A 20,928-nucleotide genomic window follows, 5' to 3' on the forward strand; every position below is an offset into this window, starting at 1 on the left:
ACCTTGGACCCAAACTTGAACCCCGTAGGTGGTTTACTTACCTGCAAAAACTAACAAACACTTACTCCCCCCAGGAACTGTTGAAAATTGCACTGTGTCTAGTTTTAAAATAGCTATATGTGATTTATGTGAAAACTGTATATGCTATTTTGCTAATTCAAAGTTCCTAAAGTACCTTCCTGCAATACCTTTCATTTGAAGTATTACATGTAAATCTTGAACCTGTGGTTATTAAAATAAACTAAGAAAAGATACTTTTCTATACAAAAACCTATCGGCCTGGAATTGTCTCCGAGTGTGTGTTCCTCATTTATTGCTTGTGTATGTACAACAAATGCTTAACACTACTCCTTTGATAAGCCTACTGCTCGACCACACTACCACAAAATAGAGCATTAGAATTATCTCTTTTTGCCACTATCTTACCTCTAAGGGGAACCCTTGGACTATGTGCATACTATTCCTTACTTTGAAATAGTGCATACAGAGCCAACTTCCTACAGAACACTTTCTATAAATCAAGCACTAGGCATCCCACTTGGGTCCAATGGAGTGGTTAATATTTAAGGATCCGAAAGAAGCATTGTATATAAAGGGACAGGGTGCGGGCTGACACAAATCCGTTCTGGTCGGCATGCCTCAGTGTAGGGATCAGGGGTGCCAAACGTTCGCTATTATTTTAGCTAGTATTTTACAATCAGAGTTCAGCAGTCCCAACGGTATGTACGAGTGTATGATGGTTGGGTCCTTATGTGGTTTAGGCAGAGAAATTAGCATGGCGTCCCTGAGTATGACAGGGAACTGTGCTATAGCAAGAGCTTCATCAAAGCTTATGGAGATGGGGCGCAAGTTGTAGTGCATATGCTTTGTAAAATTCTGCTGACAGTGCATCTAGGCTAAGGGTTTTTCCACTGGCAAGGGCTCAGATGGCGTCTTGGATTGTCAGTGTAATAGGTTCATCTAATTACACCTTTTGGTTTAGAGTGATACAGTGGAGGGGTATATTGGAAAGAAAGGAATCAATGTCAGCTTGGAAGGATGCATGGCGGACTGGTACAGTGCCTTGGAGTGGAGGTGGAATGTCTCAGGGATCTCAGGTTGCGTGTAAAGCAATTGGCAAGCAGCTGCATTTAGTGCTGTGATGGGGTGCTGGGGTTGATCATGACAGATCAGCCAAGCGAGGAGGGAGCCTGTTCTATCTGCATCACGTGCACTTTGGCAGAGTGTGACGCATAGCTTAAGCATAGCAGCCTTTCAAGGAGTTCACAGTGTTCTTTGTGTGTCTTTACAAGCGGCAGCTGGTTATTTGGGTTTTGTGTCACCGCGGCTTCAAGGTGCAGCAGCTGGCGTTTCACAGTGAGTAACTCCCTATCTAACTGCTTGCGCATGTTCCAAGTCAGTCTCAGGCAATGGCCAAGGAGGGTCACCTTAAAGGCACCCCACTCCGTGGAGCACGAGGTAACAGAACCTTCATTTAAATCAAAGTAATCATTAATCATCAGGCTACAGAGGCTTGAAATGCAGAGTCTACGAATGCTGTGGGCTGCAGCTGCTATGTGGGGATATGGGGTCTGCATCCCAGTTTAGGTGCTAAGGATTGTGGTCTGAGTGCCTAGATAGTCAGTTTACATGATTACTGGAGCAAGATCTGTTGTACAGACCACTGTGTCAATACATACATGGCGCCCATGTGGGACTGAGTAGAAGGACTATACCCTGGTGGAGCCATTAAGAAACCGCCATATCTCTAATAGGTTCCAGTGTCGTAACCAGCATTCTAACGAAAGCGCAGTAGAGAACGCAACAGTGCGGGACAGTGGAGGGAATGACTGGTCCAGTTGTGTGTCTAAAACACTATTGAAGTTGCCTCCCAGCAACCAGAGAAGACCTTGTCAGTGAGAAAGCACATCTGTGAGTGTGCGCAGGAGGGAGTCCTGATCAGTGTTGGAAGCATAAATGCTGCCAACAAGTATGTGTCTGCCGTCTAGTCTCCCCTTAAACATAAGACGCCCTAATCATCTATGATCTCCTCTTCCTCCTCCACTAAAAACAGGATCCCAGGATGATCCTTATTAGTACCCCTCAAGCTTAGGAAGAGTTGTTTGTAGAGTAAGCCTTGCTGCGCCATCTCTATTTGAGTTTGCCGCCTCTGAGGCCATTTAGCACTACTCTCTGATATGCCTAACTACTCAAACAAAATACCCAAAAAGAGATCATTTGGGATGTCATTTGTGCCTCTGTGATACCTCTGGGGATTGCTTGGACTCTTCACATAGTGTACCTCATTTTGGTCCACTATATAAAGAGCCAGCTTCCTACCTACCACATTTATCAAATGAAGCTAGTGATGGCAGATGGAGACAGCAAGCAAACCGATACAAGGAAAGAGTTCAAAGTAAGGAAATGGGTATGTTGATTTGGGGTGGGAAAGTGGAGGTTTGATGGATCAGGAGGAAGAGCTTGTTTGACAGTCATGACTCACATGGTAGATACCAGACAATCAGTGAGGGACATAAGGAAGACAGATGGCAGATACAGCATGCAGAAACATCTTGGAGCACACGAAGCAAAGCAACACCAGATAATCGTCTACTGTCATAATTACTTACCAGCACCCAGTTCTCAGCGTGTATGATGTGCACAGGACCCTTGGCCTTTCGCTGAACAGAGGAGTGAATAATGTGCCCAGTAACACTGTCGATAAGGTATATCCCAATGAAACTGCGTTCATGGTGCAGGTCTGTGCTCTCAGTCACCACTGCCAGTAGGTTGGGGTTCAGGTACTGGGAGGAGAGAAGAAGCAATAAAAACCAGTGCAACGATTGAGATGTTTATAGTACTCCTCTAGGGTAAATTCAAAGTAAAACACATCCATACAATCAACACAAGACCTTCTTTTTTTTTTTTTAAAAGACATACCTATTTTATGAAGTAAATAGTTTCTTATCTGTAGGAGTTGTTTTTGCAGCTTGAATAATTTTCTGGATGTACATGCTGTGCATTGTTCCGCAACACAGTGGTTGGGTCTGGAATTATTTTGTATCATTGTAGTTCCTACTTCGTTTTTTTTTTTTTTTTTTTGGGTGTCAATCGCCCTATCATTTGGTGTCTAATCCAGCCTATCTTGACGCCATACACCCTCCCCAGAAGCTTCCACACGTGGTCATCTTCAGATTCATGTTGAATTTTTTGCCCCCCGTTTTGTATAGCTCCCTCATTTTCTGGGGAGGTGGGTGGGTTTCATGTGAATCCACAAAATTGTTCAAGCTGCAAAACTACTCTTACAGGTAAGAAATCATTTTGTTTTGCGGTATGAACCTTTTCTGGATTCACATGTGCATTGATTTGGAGCGGTTTTTTTTTACCCTGTGGTGGTTGGGTTGAAGGAGAGTTTGAGCTTGTAAATAAACGCATCAGTACTCTACTTGAGCTTCCTTGTTCATTTGAATGTCTCTGCAATAGTGCCTCGTAAAAGGGTGCACTTATGACCAAGTGCCAGCTCTGCAAATATCCTGTAATGGTATATCTGCGTAAAAGGATATTGTTGCACATTTTTTGCGAGTCGAGTGTGCCCTTGGTTTGATCTTGAGTTGTATTCCTGCTGTTTCATGACATCTGTATACTCTGTGAGGGTCATCTAAAAAATGCTACTCTTTTTAATTGGTTTTCCTTTGTTATTTTCTGCACGACACAGAGTTGTTTTCCTCTTCTGATTGGTCTAGTTTTCTCCATATAATACATTATAGCTCTTCTGGCATCTAGCGTGTACATTATAGCTCTTCTTGCATCTAGCATGTGCAATGCTCTTTATGCTGGAGTTTTTGGATCTTGAGAGAAACTTGGTATTTGAATTGATTGCTGCAGAAAAAATATATGACCTTCTACAGGAAACGTGGGTCTGTCCTCATGTCTATCCTCTCTTTGTGTATTTGCATGTATGGTTCTTGAATTGTGAGTGTTTGTAAGACACTTACTCTACGCAGAGACATCACTGCAATAAGGAAAGCTGTTTTTAAAGTGAACAGGTTCAGCTTTGCGAAGAGGTTCGAAAGGTGTCTTCATTATTTGCGTTAGCACTAAATTTAAGTTCCATGTAGGAGCTGATATTTTTCTTGGAGGTGCTAAACTTTTTGCTCCATCCAGGAATCTTTCGATTACTGGTGCTGTGAAGAAACTCCTTCCTGTATTGCCTCTTGTGTAAGTCACTATTGCTGCCAAATGTACTTTTAAATGAAGAATAATTTGGTTTGCTGTCCAGCAGAAGAGTAAGGTGTTGAAAGACTGTTGTTTTTCATATTGTCATGTAGTAAGACCGATCTTTGGCCCAATTTGAGTATCTTTTCCTCTTGGCTGAGTAGCATTTCCTCGTAGTTGGGCTTCTTGCTTCCCTGAGAACTGCCATTGTGTTCTCTGGCAGGTTTAAGCGACCAAACTCTGTATCCTCTGGAGCCAGGCTGCCAGACATAGCCTTTTTGGCTCTAGATGGAGAACTATTTCCCACTTGCATGGAGAGTAGATTCTGTAGACCGGGTAGTCACTGTACATTATACAGTGCTATTTCTATAAAGTCTGCAAATCAGATCTGTCTCGACCACTGTTGTACGATGAGCATTGGTGTCACTGGTGATTGTTTGCATTTGTTGATTACCTAGAAAACGTAAGCAAATTTCCCTGACCGGTCAATCGACAGAGCATTCTCCAGAGACTGAAAATAGATCTATATTTGGCATTCCCCATTGTCTGCAAGCCTGTCAGTATTATTTGGTTGCGTTCCTATTCGTGTTAAGTGGAGAGTTGCCCACTCAGCTTGTGTGCTTGTAACAATGGCCTTCTCTGACAGGTGTATTGCTGTATGTTTATCTGTCTCTGGATGGCCTACATCCACAACTCTTGAGCTAGCCTTGACAGAACAAAGGCTCTTGTTCCACCCTGTTTGTTGAGACAGAAAATCGTCGTGGTGAGGTCTGTCTGAATTAACAATGATTTTCCCTACAGCTATTTCTTGAAATGCTCTTAAGGTAAGGAACACTGTCTTTCGCTCTAGTACACTGATTTGTTGCACTGCTTCCTTTTCTCGCTAAAGTCCTCTAATCTTCAGTCTTGCCATATGTGCTTTCCAACCCATATGCAAGGCGTCTGTGGTAATGGTTATCTGAGAATGGTCTAATGATTCTGCATGGCAACCACTAGATCTTCCCAGCACCACCCTGTGACTTGTGACCATTGATTTTTAATCCATTCCTGGATTGGTCTCGTATGTAGCCTCGCATGTGGTATGAGCGTTATATGCAGGATTCCATTTTTCCCAGCATTTTCCCCCTAGTCCTCACTGTCAGAGGATGACCGTTCTGGTACTGGTGAGTTTCTGACAGTAAAGACATTTTTCTTTTCTTGTAAAAGATATACTTTCCCCCTCTCTGGAATTAATTATTGGTCGTAGCAACTATTTTTCTTGTTCCGGTGTGGGTGACAATTTCTCTCTCTTTAAAAGAAATCCCAGATTGTGTAACATTGATATCAGTAGGTCTATGTGTTCTTTGCATTTGTGTTGGGACTTTTCTTTTACCAGCCAATTGTCTAAATAAGGCTATATATGTATTCCCTGCCAATTTTAATGTGCCACCACTGCTGCCAGACACTTTGTAAACACTCTTGGTCGGAATGCTAGCACCTTGAACTGATAATGTTCTCCGTTTACCACAAAAACACAAACATTTCTTGTGCCTGTGGTTCATTGGAACATGGAGATATGCATCTTTTAGATCGATTGGTGCATAAAATCTCCCTTTTGCAGTTGTGGTATGACATCCTGCAGAGTTGTCATTTTGAATTTCTGTGTCCTTGAATTTGTTTAGGAATCTGAGATCTCGAGCTGGACTAAGATTTGTCTTATTTTGGTATTAAGAGGTATGTTGAGTAGTTTCCCTGGTTGAGCTCGTCTTCAGGCACTCTTTCCTGTTGTTTCCTTTTGAAATACTTCTTGTACTTCCTGGAATATTTTCCTCTTTTGTATGAACCCGTTTCTTTGGGGCCTTTCCGGGTGGTGTTTTGATCAGTTCTATGCAACAGCCAAATCATACAATGTGGAGTATACATTGGTCTGTTAATTCCTGCCACTTTTAGAAGAAATCGTTTATCCTCCCTATCACAGGTTTTGTGGGAGAGATAGCTGCTTTGTACAGAGTCATTTGTTAGTTGGAGTTGACGCTCCTCTTTGTGACAGCGGTCTCCCTCTTCCTATCCACTGAAAGGGTTGCCATTGAGCAGATTGATACTGCCACTGTTGAACCTGTGTTTGTGATTGGCTGAAACTATGCATCCCTTGCTGTGAGGGTTTGCCTTGCAAACTCCATTTCCCAACAGGTCTTCAAGTAAGTTTGGATCCTTTTAAGTTTCCCCTGAATTGCAATGCCCCCATAGATTTTGTGGCTTTTATAGTTGTTGTAATGTCTCAACCACCACACTTCTGAAGACTTGTTCCCCATTAAAGGGGGTGTTAAATATATTAGCTTGGACCTCGCTCATAAAACCACACATCCTTAGCCAAGTGTCTTCTTAGAGTGTTTCCGGCCATCATTTGTCTGCTTGCTGTATGTGCACCGTCTAGAGACGATTTTAGACAGGTATTTGTAATATTTTTCCCCTCCTCTGCGAGGGATAATGCGCTCTTCTTTTTGCTTTGAGATGGTAATAAAGTAAAGTAAAAAGCCTGATTGTGCTTTTTCCTCCTCCAACTGTACAATGTACTTATCTGCATCTTTTTTGATAAGCTGATTGTACATCCCGATGTTATCTGGGGGTGAAGGCCTCCAACATTAAGCGTCTAACCCCTCTTCTAGGGAGTCTGTTTCAAGGTCTTGCTACTTGGTCTCGAGGTACTCAGACCCTTCTGTGTCCCGGAGCATGCCCTGTGACTCTAGATCTTCCTCACAGAAGAGATCTTGCTCTTCATCCTCTAGAGGTTCTGGTGTTGTTGGAGGTTTGAGGTTTTTTTAAGTCCTTTATCCCTTTTGTGTGTACTGTCGAGGCTTTCGGCAGAATTCTGTACAGCCTAATAGGGGTGTCTAACTCTTTTGTCTGAAGAAATGCAGTAGTCTTGGCTTTGAGATGCTATTTCTTGCATTTGATTTCAGCAGACTGATCTTTGACTTCGAGCAGGGGCGTTTCTTTTCAAAGTCAAGGCTTCCGTTGCAGAGTTCTCACTCAATGGCTTTTTTGACTTATCGTGGCTTCTGATGTTTTTCGATGCTGTGGCCTTCTTGGAAGTGGTGCCGCCACTGGTGTCCTTCGACTGGGACTCAAGTTTTTTTTTTCAACTTCTACTTACCTTTGGTCGAAAAAATCTTTGACACCAAGGCAGCTTTTACTGAGTTAGAGCTTGATGAATGAGACTCACCCCTTCCCATGCTTCACCGGTGTTACCTGAGGTCTTTTTGTCCTTCAACTTTCGAAGTTCTACTTCAACGTCTATGACCCTCATCTGGACGTCCGATCCCTCTCCTTTGGCTACAGTGGTGAGAATATCCACCTCCTCGCTCGACAACCCCAGGTCTCTAGCGACTCCCTTTTTTTCCGGCCCTGCAAGGCGTGGTGTGCCTGCCTCGGTATCTCTCTCACCTTCAGAGTCTTTGGTTTAAACACTGCACAGGGGTTGCAGTTGTTGCATTGGTGATCTAACAGAAGATCTAATGGAAGATAGAGGAGACACACTTGGTGGCTAACCTTCGGTGCAAACTTGTGGGGACCCAACGGTGGAAAAAAATAATCTGAAAATGGCAACCACTGTGGAATATTCCGGGGAGGGTGTATGATGTGAGGAGAGGCTGGATTAGACCTCAAATGCTGGTACCATCAACAACACCAAAAAAAATAAAAAAATAAACCCAGAGGGGAAGGACTACTACTATACAAAAGAATTTCAGACCCAACCACTAGATGGCGGAATAATGCACACCATGTGAATCCACAAAAGATTCATGCTACAAAACGCAAGACAAGTTTTTTTGATGAGAAATTGTGACTCTACTGGTTCAATTGAGTCCCTGTCTGAAACTCCATTACGATGAGCTATTTGCAATCTACTAAACGAAGATTGGTACAAGCAGGGAGTTATACCGTTTTGATATTAGTACCAAAAAAGAACAATGTTTCACCAATTTTCAATCACTGCAGGACGAATTTGTTTTCTATGGAAGACGTTGAGACCAAGGGCCAGATGTAGGTAGCCTTTTGCACCTCGCAAATGGCAAAAAACGCCGCTTGCGAGGCTCAAAAGGCCTCATACGATGCAGAATCACATTTTGCGAGTCGGTACCGACTCGCAAATAGGAAGGGGTGTTCCCTTACTATTTGCGACTCGCACCGCGATGTAGAGCTGATTTGTGACTGCGAAAGCGGTTGCAACTCAACTCACAGTTACCATCCACTTGAAGTGGATGGTAACTCATTCGCAAACGGGAAGGGGTCCTCATGGGACCCCTTCCCCTTTGTGAATGCTCACAAAAATATTTTTTCAGACCAGGCAGTGGTCCTATGGACCACTGCCTACTCTGAAAAAAAACGAAACAAAAAGGTTTCGGTATTTTTTCTATTTGCAGCTCGTTTTCCTTTAAGGAAAACGGGCTGCAAACAGAAAAAAAAAACTGCTTTATTTAAAAGCAGTCACGGACATGGTGGTCTGCTGTCTCCAGCAGGCCACCATCCCCGTGAGTGCCTAGACTCGCTATGGGGTCGCAAACTGCGACCCACCTCAAATATTTATGAGGTGGGTCTTTGCGACCCCATAGCGAGTCGCAGAAGGTGCCCGAGACACATTTCTGCATTTCCTTTTGCGAGTTTCAAATTGCGAGTCGCTGGGACTCGCAATTTGCAACTCACAAACGGATACCTACCTACACCTGGCCCCAAGTGTGTCAGTCTTCCCAACCTGTGACAAGTATGTGATTCAAGACTAATCTGTTCTATTACTTGACACCACTCGAAACCAGAAAATGTCTGTTTTACTTCTCTAAGACTACTGTAAACTAAATCCAATATTCAACTATTCAACTCCCTTGAGCTCAGGGCAAGGCAAATGGCTACTATGCTTTTCTAATCCCAGAACAAAGCATGTTAACATGCCAAATCGTCTTTCAAGATCTGTGAATGCCAAGACACATCTATCTTACTCAAGACTAGGGTGTGACAACAGCTTCCACTCACGCAAAATAAGTATACTTCGCACACTATTATTCTACTCTTTTCAGACTAGTACGAGATATGTCCATTTTACGCCTAGGAAATTAGAGGAGAGCTACAGCACTTCTATTTGAAGGATACTACTATATTGTATTGTGGCATGTACACAGTATTTTGCTCCCAGTGATGAGTCCATCAAAGCACTACAATAGTGCAAGAGACATATGTTCTACTCCTCTTAGACTAGTGCAAGATATGACTAAGACATTCAAGTTCCTTCGGACCACATAAAAGCAAGATACCTCTCCTGCTTCCTAGACAATAGCACAAGGTAAGGCATACCTGTTTTACTTCGGGCTCTGGTTTAGTGTAAGATAGTAAGATACATTTGGATCTACTCCCATTTGACTAGTGAAAGAAAACCCGTTTTACTTCCCAGTGATCAGTTTAATGTTCACAAATGAACTCTACCCATGACACCAATGTAAACTATGGATATTTTGGAGACAATTGTGGTAGACCATCACCCTCCATCCCTTTTAACCTACACAAAACACCATTATTAAGATTCTTTCTAAGATTTCATCCTACATCTCAAGCCAAGATAGATGCAGGTGAGGTTTAAGAGAAAAAACAAGACATGCATCCTAGGGACAGCCCTAGATGGAAGCACGTATGACAAGCTGATACATACACTTTGGATAATAAATTGAAACACCATCTGCAGTCAACAAGTAGTGCAAATAAGATAATGTCTACATGACATGAACAATGCAACCAGCACTCACATAAGTATAGAGAAATGAATAGAGTATAACAGTGGAACAAAGCATACAGGAATCAATAAAAGAAACAGACAGTGGTATGGTACAGCACACCATACAGATTTGGCAAAAGGCTTCTGCTGGGAGTGTAAAGAGTGGTATATGATGCTTTAGTTAATACATGCTCTTTTATTTAATGAATCAAGTATGATGTTTTAATAGAATGAAGATCTTCTCAAAATCTTAGTGTCTGGAGCCCATCACTGAAAGGTCTTGAGCAGAAGGCTAATTCTGATTTCTGTGCCAGATGCCACAATGCCTCATATTTTCATGCAGAGCTAGAGGTTGATTATTTAAAAGTGACAAAGAAATCCTGTGGATGAAAGTAGTTATGAGGCCAGGAAGTCTGGAATCACTATTTGTACATTCCTTAAAATGGTGTAAAATAATGCACTTTTGGAGCGACTATCACATTGATAACTGCACCTATAATTCTTTTTTTGTTTTGCGAGAAATAAAGTAACATTTCTTTTTAAAGGCAGATTGTAGGAAACTGGAATTCTCTTTGCATATATCCCCACACTTTGTCCCTATCTGAACAACTGGATGCTGGCTCTCAACGCTGACATTGCACTGAAGCCTGCTAACCAGGCTCCGTTGGCAGTGCTCTTTCCCCTAAAATCGAAATACTCAATTGCACCCCAATTGGCAAGGACTTTAGGAACCTCTAAGTATCTAGTAAAGGGTACCTCTGGTACCTAGGGAATGGGCACTAAAGAGGGTCCCTACAGGCTGCACCATGTATGATGCAACCCTAGGTGACCCACACTAAAACACATGCAGACTGCCATTCCAGAATGCTGGATATGGTGCAAGCCATGAGTGAAAACATGACATGACACACTCATTGTGTGCCATGTCAAAATCGCTGCATATAATATATGTAAGTCACTCCTACAGCAGGTCTTAATAGTCCTAAGACAGGGTGTATTATGATTCATGTGAGGGCATATCTGAATGAGCAGATATGCCCCGGTGATGTCTAATTCCATTACTAGATACTGCAAGTGAACAGGGAAGCCATCTTAAGGTACTGGTTACTGATTATTACGAGTTACCCAGCTACATAATGGCGTCACTGAAACCTATGGTGTTTGGTATCAAACTCCTCATGGTAATAAATCTATACTGATGCCATTATTGGGTGTATTATGACATGCACCCAGGGGGCACCTCTAAGGTGCCCCCTGAAACATACTAGTCTTCTAGTGTGCTGGCTGACTGGTATCGACCAGTCTGTCACAAAAGACACGTTTCTGACTCCTTGCAGGTGAGAGCCCCCACTCTCAAAAGCCAGAAACAATGCCTGCTCTAGGGACGGTGTTATCACTTCATCCAGCAGGATGGCTAGTAAATCTGTAAACCAAGGCTAGAGGATTCAAAGTCTCTTCCACCTTCGATATGCAACTCCGGCTTCCCCCAGACCTGGGAGATGACACCCTCTGCCCGGAGGCCAATTTGGCACCAGGGCAGGTGGGAAATTAGCTATGCAAGGGGGAGTGTTGCACTACCATGCTAGCTACATTCACCTACGTGGGCTGCCTGATGTGCTACACTACGGAAGGGTTCCACCACGTTGTTTTTGGTGGAATTAGTAACTCTGGGACAGGATTATGCCCACTTCCCACAGGAAGTGGTCAGATAGGGGATCTAGTAACCACAGGTGTAAGTAGCCCATTAGTCACTACCCTACATTCCCCTAAACGCCTCTAAAATCAGTAATTAGGTGCCCCCCTGTCACCAGGAACTCAGATTCGCCTGACAAGGAGAAGAAAGAAGAGCAGACTTCTGCAAGAACTGTGGACTAGCTGTGGACTTTGGTGCCAAAACCCTGCCTACCTGCTTCTGTCCTGACAATTGCAAAGACCCAGACTCATCCTGCAGCTTGGCATCCTCCCAAAGCCTCGGAGGCCTGCCAGCACTTCGCCAACCAGTTAGCATCGCCCTTGGAGTGGAGGAGCTAATTCCCTGCACCAGCAGGCACCAACCGTGACTGTCCAGTCTACTTTTTGCTGACCATCGGGTCCACCAATGGAGCAACTCACCAGGAAGAGGATACAGAGTGTACAGGAGCGCAGCCCCCATCGACCTAGCCTGTCTTTGAGACACTGAGCCTGTGCAGAGCCTCCCTGCGTCGATGCTCAGAGTACGACTGCCAGTTGCAAGCACCAAGGTTGGTTTACTGTCCAGTCCAGACACCAACCCCACGAGACCCACCTACCGGCGAGGGACGCAAGCATAACCAAGGCCAGCACAGACAGTGGCCCTGCTGTCTTGTATTCGCCCATCTTCAGTCGACCCCCAAAAAGTGAGAGCCTCTAATGCCAGTGACCTGCCACACAAAACACCTCTGCACCCGAGCTCCGCAGCCCAGGCTCAAGAACTTCAACGGTGTCTCTATGGTCCTGAGACCCCTACAAGCCAAGCCCCCCATTGAGTTCTTTTGGATTGATTCCCCCAGTCACTATTTGCAGCCTCTTTTTACAGGTACTTTTTCCCCCACTGACTTTAGAATGTAGCATCTAAGGCTACAGCTGCTGGAAGCACATCTGCACCCGGACACACCAGCGCAGGTAAACAATAAACTGCTGTTTGTTCTAAGGACCTTGGCTCCTACTTGCCTTAGTTCCAGAATAACATTCCTGTAAGTCTTTTGCAAGTGACCGTATGCAATGTAAGCTTTATATGATAACACTATCATGTTTGAGGCTCATGTATTTTTTAAGTTTTGAAATATCACTAACTCAAAAATTACTTATCTGATTTTGAAGATCTTGGTGTCTAAATGAATATTAATGTCTCTGTTACTTTCCTAAATTGTTCTCAAGTTTCTCTTTGAGTGTGTCTTATTTATTGACTCTGTGTATTCAACAAATGCTTAACACTGCTTTTTGATAAGTAAACTGCTCGCTCACACTACCACAAAAGAGAGCACTTGGAATAATTAATTTAAGCCCTGTAAGTCAATAAGGGTCAGTAGAAAAGTACCCTTGTTTTAAGGATGGTTCCCCCCCACCACCCATTTTGCCTGCAATCAGTATGCTCTGACTGTTTTCACTGGGATCATGCTAACCAGGACCAGAGTAATTGTGCTCTCTCCCTCTAAATTTGGTTGCCCAGGACTTGGCACACCCAGGAACTAGCATACGGGTGCCCCCATATAAGCCCCTAGTATATGGTACGTAGGTACCCAAGGCATTGGGGCATCAAGGGTTTCCCATGGGCTGCAGCATGTATTATGCCACCCATGGGAGCAGATGGAAAATGTGTGTGCAGGCCTGCCATTGCAGACTCCGTGAAAAGGTGCATACACTCTTTCACTACAGGTCACTGCACTAATGACTTTAAGTCACCCCTATGCTAGGCCTTCCTAGCCCAGGGGGCAGGGCGCAAGTACCTGTGTGTGAGGGCACCCCTGCATGAGCAGAGGTGCCCCTACGAACTCAAATTCCATTACACTGGACTTTGTAAGTGTGGGGAAGCCATTTTACCTGTGTACTGCCCACCTGTGTCCAGCTACATAATGGTAACTCCAAACCTGGGCATGTTTGGTATCAAACATGTCGGAATCAAACCCCAATACTGTTGCCAGTATTGATTGTATGATTCCATGCACTCTGTGGGCTCCTTAGAGGACCCCAGTATTGCTCCTATCACTCTTCCAGGATTTTGCAAGCAGCCCACGCTGCTACCAACCTCCAGACAGGTTTGTGTCCTCCTGCTGCTTTGCTGCTTGCCCAGCTCAAGCAGGGGAAGGCAGAAGAAAGGATTTCCTGTGGGAGAGCGAGGCAACACCGTCTCCCCTTAGAAATAGGTGTGACATGGCTTGAGCGGGGAACCCCCCCCCCCCCCCCAAGCCACTGGTATGCTTCGAAGGGCACATTTTGTGCCCTCCTTGCATAAACTGGTTTGCACCAGCCCAGGGACCCCTGGTCCCTGCTTTGGCGTGAAACTGGCAAAGGAAAGGGGAGTGACCACTCCCCTGTCCATCACCACCCCAGGGGAGGTGTCTAGAGCTCCTCCAGGTGGCCATTTGGTTTTGCAATCCTGAATCCAAGATGTGCAGAGGCCCCTGGGAGCATCTGAGTGCCCAGGTCAGGTAGGTGACGTCGCAGCCCTCTCCAGATAGGTGGTCATCCTGCTAGGTGACCAATCCCCATTCCTGGGCTATTTAGGGTCTCCCATTTGGGTGGGTCCTCAGATTCCACGTGCAAGATTCCAGCAGGGCTCCTCTGCATCGTTTACTTCATCTTCTGGCCATTGGGACTCCAATTGAATCCTCCAGGAACCGACAATCTGCAACTTCAGTGAGGACTCCGCTCTGCAACATTGTTTCACTGGCACCTTCCAGCAACTGCAACATTTCTCCCACTGTGCGTCCTCTGAGGGCAGCGAGTCTTCACCCTGCACAAGAAGTAAGAAGGAATATCTCTTGGAGTGAAGGAGTCACTTCCCTGCAATTGCAGGCACCAACTGCAACAACAATCCACTTCAAGGATCTGCTCTCCTTCTCAACTGCGTGGATCCTGCATCACAGGTGGTAGTCTGGATTGGTCCCCTTTGCCCTCTCTGCCAGCTGTCCAACTTGGGAGACTAAATTCTTGCCTCTCCTTGCAGGACAGTATCCTTGTGCACTGCGACTCCTGCAGCTACCAAGGCTTGTTTTCTCATCCTCCAAGGGATCGTCAGGCTTAGTGTAGCCCCAGCCCCCAGCACCTCTTCCTGCAAAGCACTGTCTCCTGCCTGCTGCTCCAGCGACGTGGGACTGCTCTTCAGGTGTGCTGAGTGGGCCTCACTGCAACTGCCGTGCCTGCGCCAGTGGGTTGCCTGTGGGGGCTGCCTCCTCTTCTTGTGACTCTCACATCTGTTGAGGGTCACCCTGGATTCCCCTCCTTGGATCGAATCTCCTGGACCTTGTTGGTCCTCTTCAGCCTTGCAAAACCTCTTATCCATCTCTTGCATTTGCCAAGGCTTGTTGGTGGTTTTCCCACACCACTAGCCGACTGCAACCTGACCGCGACGTGATACACCACTTTCATCACTCCTGAGACTTCTCTTCAGCTTCTGTGCTTCACTAATGCCCGTTTCATTTAACGTCAACCTGGTCCGGCAACCACAGAAGGGTGGGTAGTGGCTCCTGCCACAACCGGACGCTCCATCACGAACTGGACTTGGTCCCCTTCCTTTGCAGGTCCTCTTCTGTCAGGATCCACCTTTGGGTTCTCCCACTTTTGTTTGGGTCTTGCACAATCCTTGTCCAAAGTCCTCCTGTTGGGTTTGGGGAAAACAAGGTACTTACCTCTGCTCTCCTGGTCGCTAGGGGGTCACTCTGGTACTCACCTCTTGGGGTTCCTAGTTCCTCCAGCTCCCTTCTACTGACTCCACATCCTTGGGTGCAGGACTGTATCTCGCATTCCACTTTCTTGGTATATGGTGTGGCCCTCCCCTAGGGCCTACACTATTCTCTGTTGCTTTTGCCAATGCCTATTGCTTTCTATGCTCTTTACTGATTGCTAATGTGTACATAATAGTGTTTTTATATACACATCCAGTGGGGGGACTACCTAGTAGTATTTTAGTATTTGTGTTAACATAATAAAGTACCTTTATTTTTTTTTTTTAACATTGTGCGGTTCTTTAATGTGTGATAGTGCCCTGTGACCGTAGTGGTATTGCGTAAGCTTTGCATGTCTCCTAGACAAGTCTTGGCTGCACATTCACAGCTACCTCTAGAGAGCCCTGGCTTCCTAGACACTGCCTACACTTCACTAATAGGTGAATATCTGGACCTGGTATAAGGTCATAACACCACAGGTGTTCACCACACACCAGGCCAGCTTCCCACAGAGTCACCTGGCCTGTCTGCATTATGTGCCCCTACATAGCCACCTTCCTATATAGATAAACTACTTGCCTGTGCTGTGTATGCATACTGACATAGGCTCTTTAAAATAAAGACTAACTAATCCTATGTAGGAAGCTGGCTCTGTACATACTATTTCAAAATGAGATTTAGGGGGTCATTATGACCCTGGTGATCGATGTTAATGTGGCGGTAGTACCGCCAACAGGCTGGCGGTACATACCGCCACATTATGACATTGGCGGGTTGGCTGAAGCCAAAATGTACCACACTAAGCACCATGGCGGTAGCAGCTGCTAGGCTGGAGATAATCTCAAACTGGGTGACTGCTACTGTCACGCCAGCAGCATTATGACCCTACCTACCGCCATGGTTTTCGTGGCGTTCGTAATGCAATGAAAAGCATGGCAGTAGGCCCTACCAGTGACAGGGAATTCCTTCCCTGTCAGTGGTAGGAGGTCCACTCCCCAACACTCCCTATATAAGCCATCCACTCTGCCCCCTCCATCCACTCTCCACCCTTCCAATCCCCCATACACGCACACTCACTCACACAGGCATACACGCATTCAAACATGCATGCATCCATTCATTGACGCACACCTCCATACACAAATCCAAACTTACACACAGACACTCATTCACATTTGCATTCATACACACAGTCTCACACATGCACACACAAACTAAATCCACACTACACACTCATCCCACACACTCAACACCCCCCACCCCTCCACCTGTCAGAAACCCAGCTTACCTGAATCCAGGGGGTCTTCCGGCAGGGTATGGGATGGGGCACTGCTACCTCCAGCAGCACACCGCCAGGCCGTATTATTTCTCATAATACAGCTGGCGGCGGTCTACTGGCGTGGCGCTGCTGGTGGTAGCAGTGCCACCTTAATACCGTTGCAAGCATGACCACACCTGGATTTCTGCCCTTCTTGTGGCGGAAATCTGGCTGTGGTCATATTGTGGCGGGCGGATGTTAGCTGCGGCGACGGTCTTTTGGCAGCCGTTGCCGCAGCGGTAGGCAGTTTTTACCACCAATGACATAATGAGGGCCAAATTGTGCACAAAGTCGAGGGTTTCCCCAAGAGTCTTGACAGAGAAAATAATAGATTATACTAATGCTCTATTTGTGGTAGTGTGGTCGAGCATTTAGGTTCACCAGAGGGTAGGGTTAAGCATTTGTCGTACACACACAAGCAATAACTGAAAACACACATTTAATGACTTAACTGCAGGCCAGTAGATTTTTAAATAGAAAAATATTCTTTTGTTAATTTATTTCTAGAACCACAAGATTCATTTAGCAGGTAAGTGCATCAAATGAAAGGAACTTTGCAAAGTAATAATTAGGACTGTGAATAGAATCAATATTGTACACTGTTTTCTTTAAAATGGCAAAAAGCTATTTTAAAAGTGGACACAATGCAATTTTAAAGAGTTCCTGGGGGAGGTAAGTAAAGTACAGCTTCTCAGTTAGGCACCACACACATAGGTAGCCCACCGTTGGGGGTTCAAGGTAACCCCAAACACCCAACACAGGGCAGGGCAGGTACAGAGGTTAAACAGAAGCCAAAATAATGTGGGCCCCTATGGAGACAGGGGGTACTCCGGTTCCAGTCTGCTGGCAGGTAGGTACCCGCGTTGTCAGAGGGCAGACCTAGGGGTTTTGAGGAGTACTGGAGGGGCCCCAAGTAGGGACAAAAATGACACCCTCAGCAGCACGGTGTGGAGGGGTGCAGTGTGCAAACAGAGCATCGGGTTCTCAATAGAACTCTATGGGGGGACTCGGGGTCACTTAGGCACTGCAGGCAGGACACAGGGGGGCCTCTCGGGCAAGCCACCGACTGGGCAAGGGTGAGTGCCGCCTGCTGGTCGTTGCTGCACCGGTGGTTGGTTTCCCTCTGGCCTGAGGGCTGCGGGTTCAGTGCTTTTCCAGGCATCAGATATCTTTGTCCCGGGCAGTCCCGGTCCCGGGAGGTCCTTGGGATTCCCTCTGCAGGTGTCGTCGTGGGGGTGCAGGGAGGTCAGCCCAGGGTGGGCACGTCATCTGAGTCGCCTGGGGGTCCTCTCTGGATACTTGTTTTTTCTGGACACGGGCCGGGGGCGTCAGGTGCAGAGTAGTTCGACTCATGCTTCTGGAGCGAGGTGAGAGTCCCTTTAAAGTTGGTTTATTGGTCTTCTCTTTGGACGGGTCCGCTGTCCACGAGAGTTTCTTCGCCCTCGGTGAGGCAGACCGTCCCCAGAGGCTTTTCTGCAGTCGCTGGTCCTGCAGAACATGTTGCTTATTTTCTTGCAGCTTTTCGAAGCGGGAGATGGGCTGGGGTCGAGTCAGTTGTTGTTTCCTTCTCTTCTCTGTGGAGTTTTCAGCTCAGCAGTCCTCCTTTCTTGAGGTCATCAGGAATCTGAAGGGCTGGGTTCCCGGTTGCCTCTAAATACTAAATTTACGGGTGTGTTGGGGTCAGAGGGCAATAGCCAATGGCTACTGTCCCCGAGGGGGGGCTACATCCTCCTTGTGCTCACTTCCCTCTGGGGAGGGCACACATCCCTATCCCTATTGGTCCTAATCCTCCAAAGCAAGATGGAGGATTTCTCAAGGGTTGGAGGGGGAGGTGGGGCACTTCAACTCTGGACACCCTAGGGGTGGTCCTTGCTGAGGGGGTGACGCCTCCTTGATTTTCTCATTATCCCGCTTGACTTGCCGCCAAAAAGTGGGGGCTTGTCTGGGGGGCGGGCACCTCCACGAGCTGGAATGCCCTGGGGCACTGTAACACCAGGCTTGAGCCTTTGAGGCTCACTGCCAGGTGTTGCAGTTCCTGCATGGGGAGGTGTGAAGCATCACCACCCGGGACAGGCTTTGTTTCTGACCACAGAGTGCACAAAGCACTCACCCCATGTGGTCAGAAACTCATCTGGAAGTGGCAGGCTGGCAGAGACCGGTCAGCCTTACACTAGCAGTTGGGCTAACATGCAGGGGGCATCTCTAAGATGCCCTATGTGTGCATTTTTCAATAAATCCTACACTGGCATCAGTGTGGGTTCATTGTGCTGAGAAGTTTGATACCAAACTTCCCAGTATTCAGTGTAGCCATCATGGTGCTGTGGAGCTTGTAATGACAAACTCCCAGACCATATATTAAGTATGGCTACACTGCTCTTACAATGTCGAAGAATGACTCAGACACTTTAGAGGCATAGGGCTCATGCATATATGCCCTCACCTGGGGTTAAGTGCACCCTGCCTTAGGACTGTAAGGCCTGCTAGAGGGGTGACTTACCTATGCCACAGGCAGTGGTTTGTGGGCATGGCACTCTGAGAGGAGTGCCATGTCGACTGTCTTTTCTCCCCACTAGCACACACTAGCTGCAAAGCAGTGTGCATGTACTGAGTAAGGGGTCCCTGAAGGTGGCATAGTACATGCTGCAGTCCTTAGGGACCTTCCCGGGCCACAGGGCCCTTGGTTTCAGGGGCACCTTTTACAAGGGATTTAACTGTGTGCCAGAGCTGTGTCAATTGTGGTAATAAAGGTACAGTTTTAGGGAAAGAACACTGGTGCTGGGGACTGGTTAGCATGGTCCCAGCACACTTCCAATCAAAGTTGGCATAAACACTAAGCAAAAAGCGAGGTGTGACAATCCCAACAGTGGCATTTTGCTACATCCTCCAAGAAGGGGGATGGGTGAACTATAGTTTAGCAGCCTTTGGCAGCCGTCACAAAAGAACAGCTTTTTAAACACACTCTTTTTGGGGGTTCAGGCTCAGACCAAAACTTATTTGTAGTTCGGACTCAGTTTCAAACTACAGGTTCAAAGAGTCTTATTTGAATACGGAAATGAGTGTCCTGGAGATTTACCAACCCACACAACCTCCAAAGCAGGTGCAAGAATAATCACGGGGAAGGATTTCTCAAGAAGATATTAGATCAGAATAAATATATCTAGGACCTGTCTTAGCCAAACCCCACCCCGCCAACCCCCAGTTTATTTTGAACAAACATGTTTAGAGTAAAATTCCAGACCTTTCTTATTATATAGACTCACTTGTTTTGCCCCTAAAATAACATGCTTTTGGGCCTCTTGTATAAGTCTCTGAAATTTTAGAGACTTAGAGAAAGACCACTGTTAATGTCAGGATTCATTACCATAATGTGTGTTCCCCCTCTGTCAAAACAGTGAATTTGCAATCAATGGAGATGAAAGCTCCAAGGTGACCTCTGGAGTCGTGAAGTAGTTTAATCACACACAGTATTTATAGGCTTCAAGTAAAAGCTCCACTTACAGGTTTGAGCCAACAAGGGATTTCCAATCCAAAGGCAGTTCTACTGTCTTTCTGCTTCAATGCAAAATAATTAGTAAAAAAGGACTGGAAGTTTCACCTACATGAAAACAGGTCAAGTACATGTAACAAGAGCAAAGGATTACAAGTTCAGATGTACACCAAGTCCGCTGCTGTGGTTGCCTCAACCCACATTACCAGAACATTTTAAAATACAAAACATCAAGACATAACAGGGCAGCTAAAGCAAAAGGTGGCATTTCTACTCCAAAAGAACAGGTGACAAGTTCCACATATGACACAAAAAGCTTGATGAAAATCAAGTCTTGCCGTTTTCAAAATGATGATTTAATAGAAAGGAGCAACATCATTGTTACCAAATGCCAGGAACCATGCAGGGCGAAAAACTCAAAGTCAACAAGCTTGAGCCATCCTCCCTTCAGAACTCAACCTCACATATATGGCATCCAAAAATAAAAAATGAAAAATAAAAGCAATGAAAGCTGGCACCCAAGCCAAATGATTAGTGGACTCAAAGAAAGAGTTCCACATATGTCTATTATCAGATGCATACAAAATACACTGAAGGGGTGCTTACCACTACTGTGATTACTACCGCTGAGATTACCACTGCAGGGAGTACCACTGCTGAATTACCATTACTGTGAAAACTACCTCTGAGAGTACCACTGCTCTGATTACCAACTCTGAGATTACCAGTGCTATTACCACTACTGTGATTACTGCCTCTAAAATTACCCCTGCAGAGGGTTACCACT

At 45.8% G+C, this 20,928-nt stretch overlaps 1 protein-coding gene across 2 annotated transcripts in view; it reads right to left on the reverse strand.

The window, feature by feature from the left end:
* EMC1 (ER membrane protein complex subunit 1) overlaps positions 1–20,928 on the reverse strand; it is a 621,514-nt gene that overhangs the window by 112,441 nt on the left and 488,145 nt on the right. For both annotated transcript variants that reach the window (XM_069240148.1, XM_069240147.1), the window contains one exon: positions 2,610–2,783. In XM_069240148.1, the coding sequence (XP_069096249.1) occupies positions 2,610–2,783 (174 nt within the window). The remainder of the gene's footprint in view (positions 1–2,609; positions 2,784–20,928) is intronic.

Source organism: Pleurodeles waltl, chromosome 6, assembly GCF_031143425.1.
Source record: "Pleurodeles waltl isolate 20211129_DDA chromosome 6, aPleWal1.hap1.20221129, whole genome shotgun sequence".
In the NCBI taxonomy this organism is placed as follows: Eukaryota; Metazoa; Chordata; class Amphibia; order Caudata; family Salamandridae; genus Pleurodeles; species Pleurodeles waltl.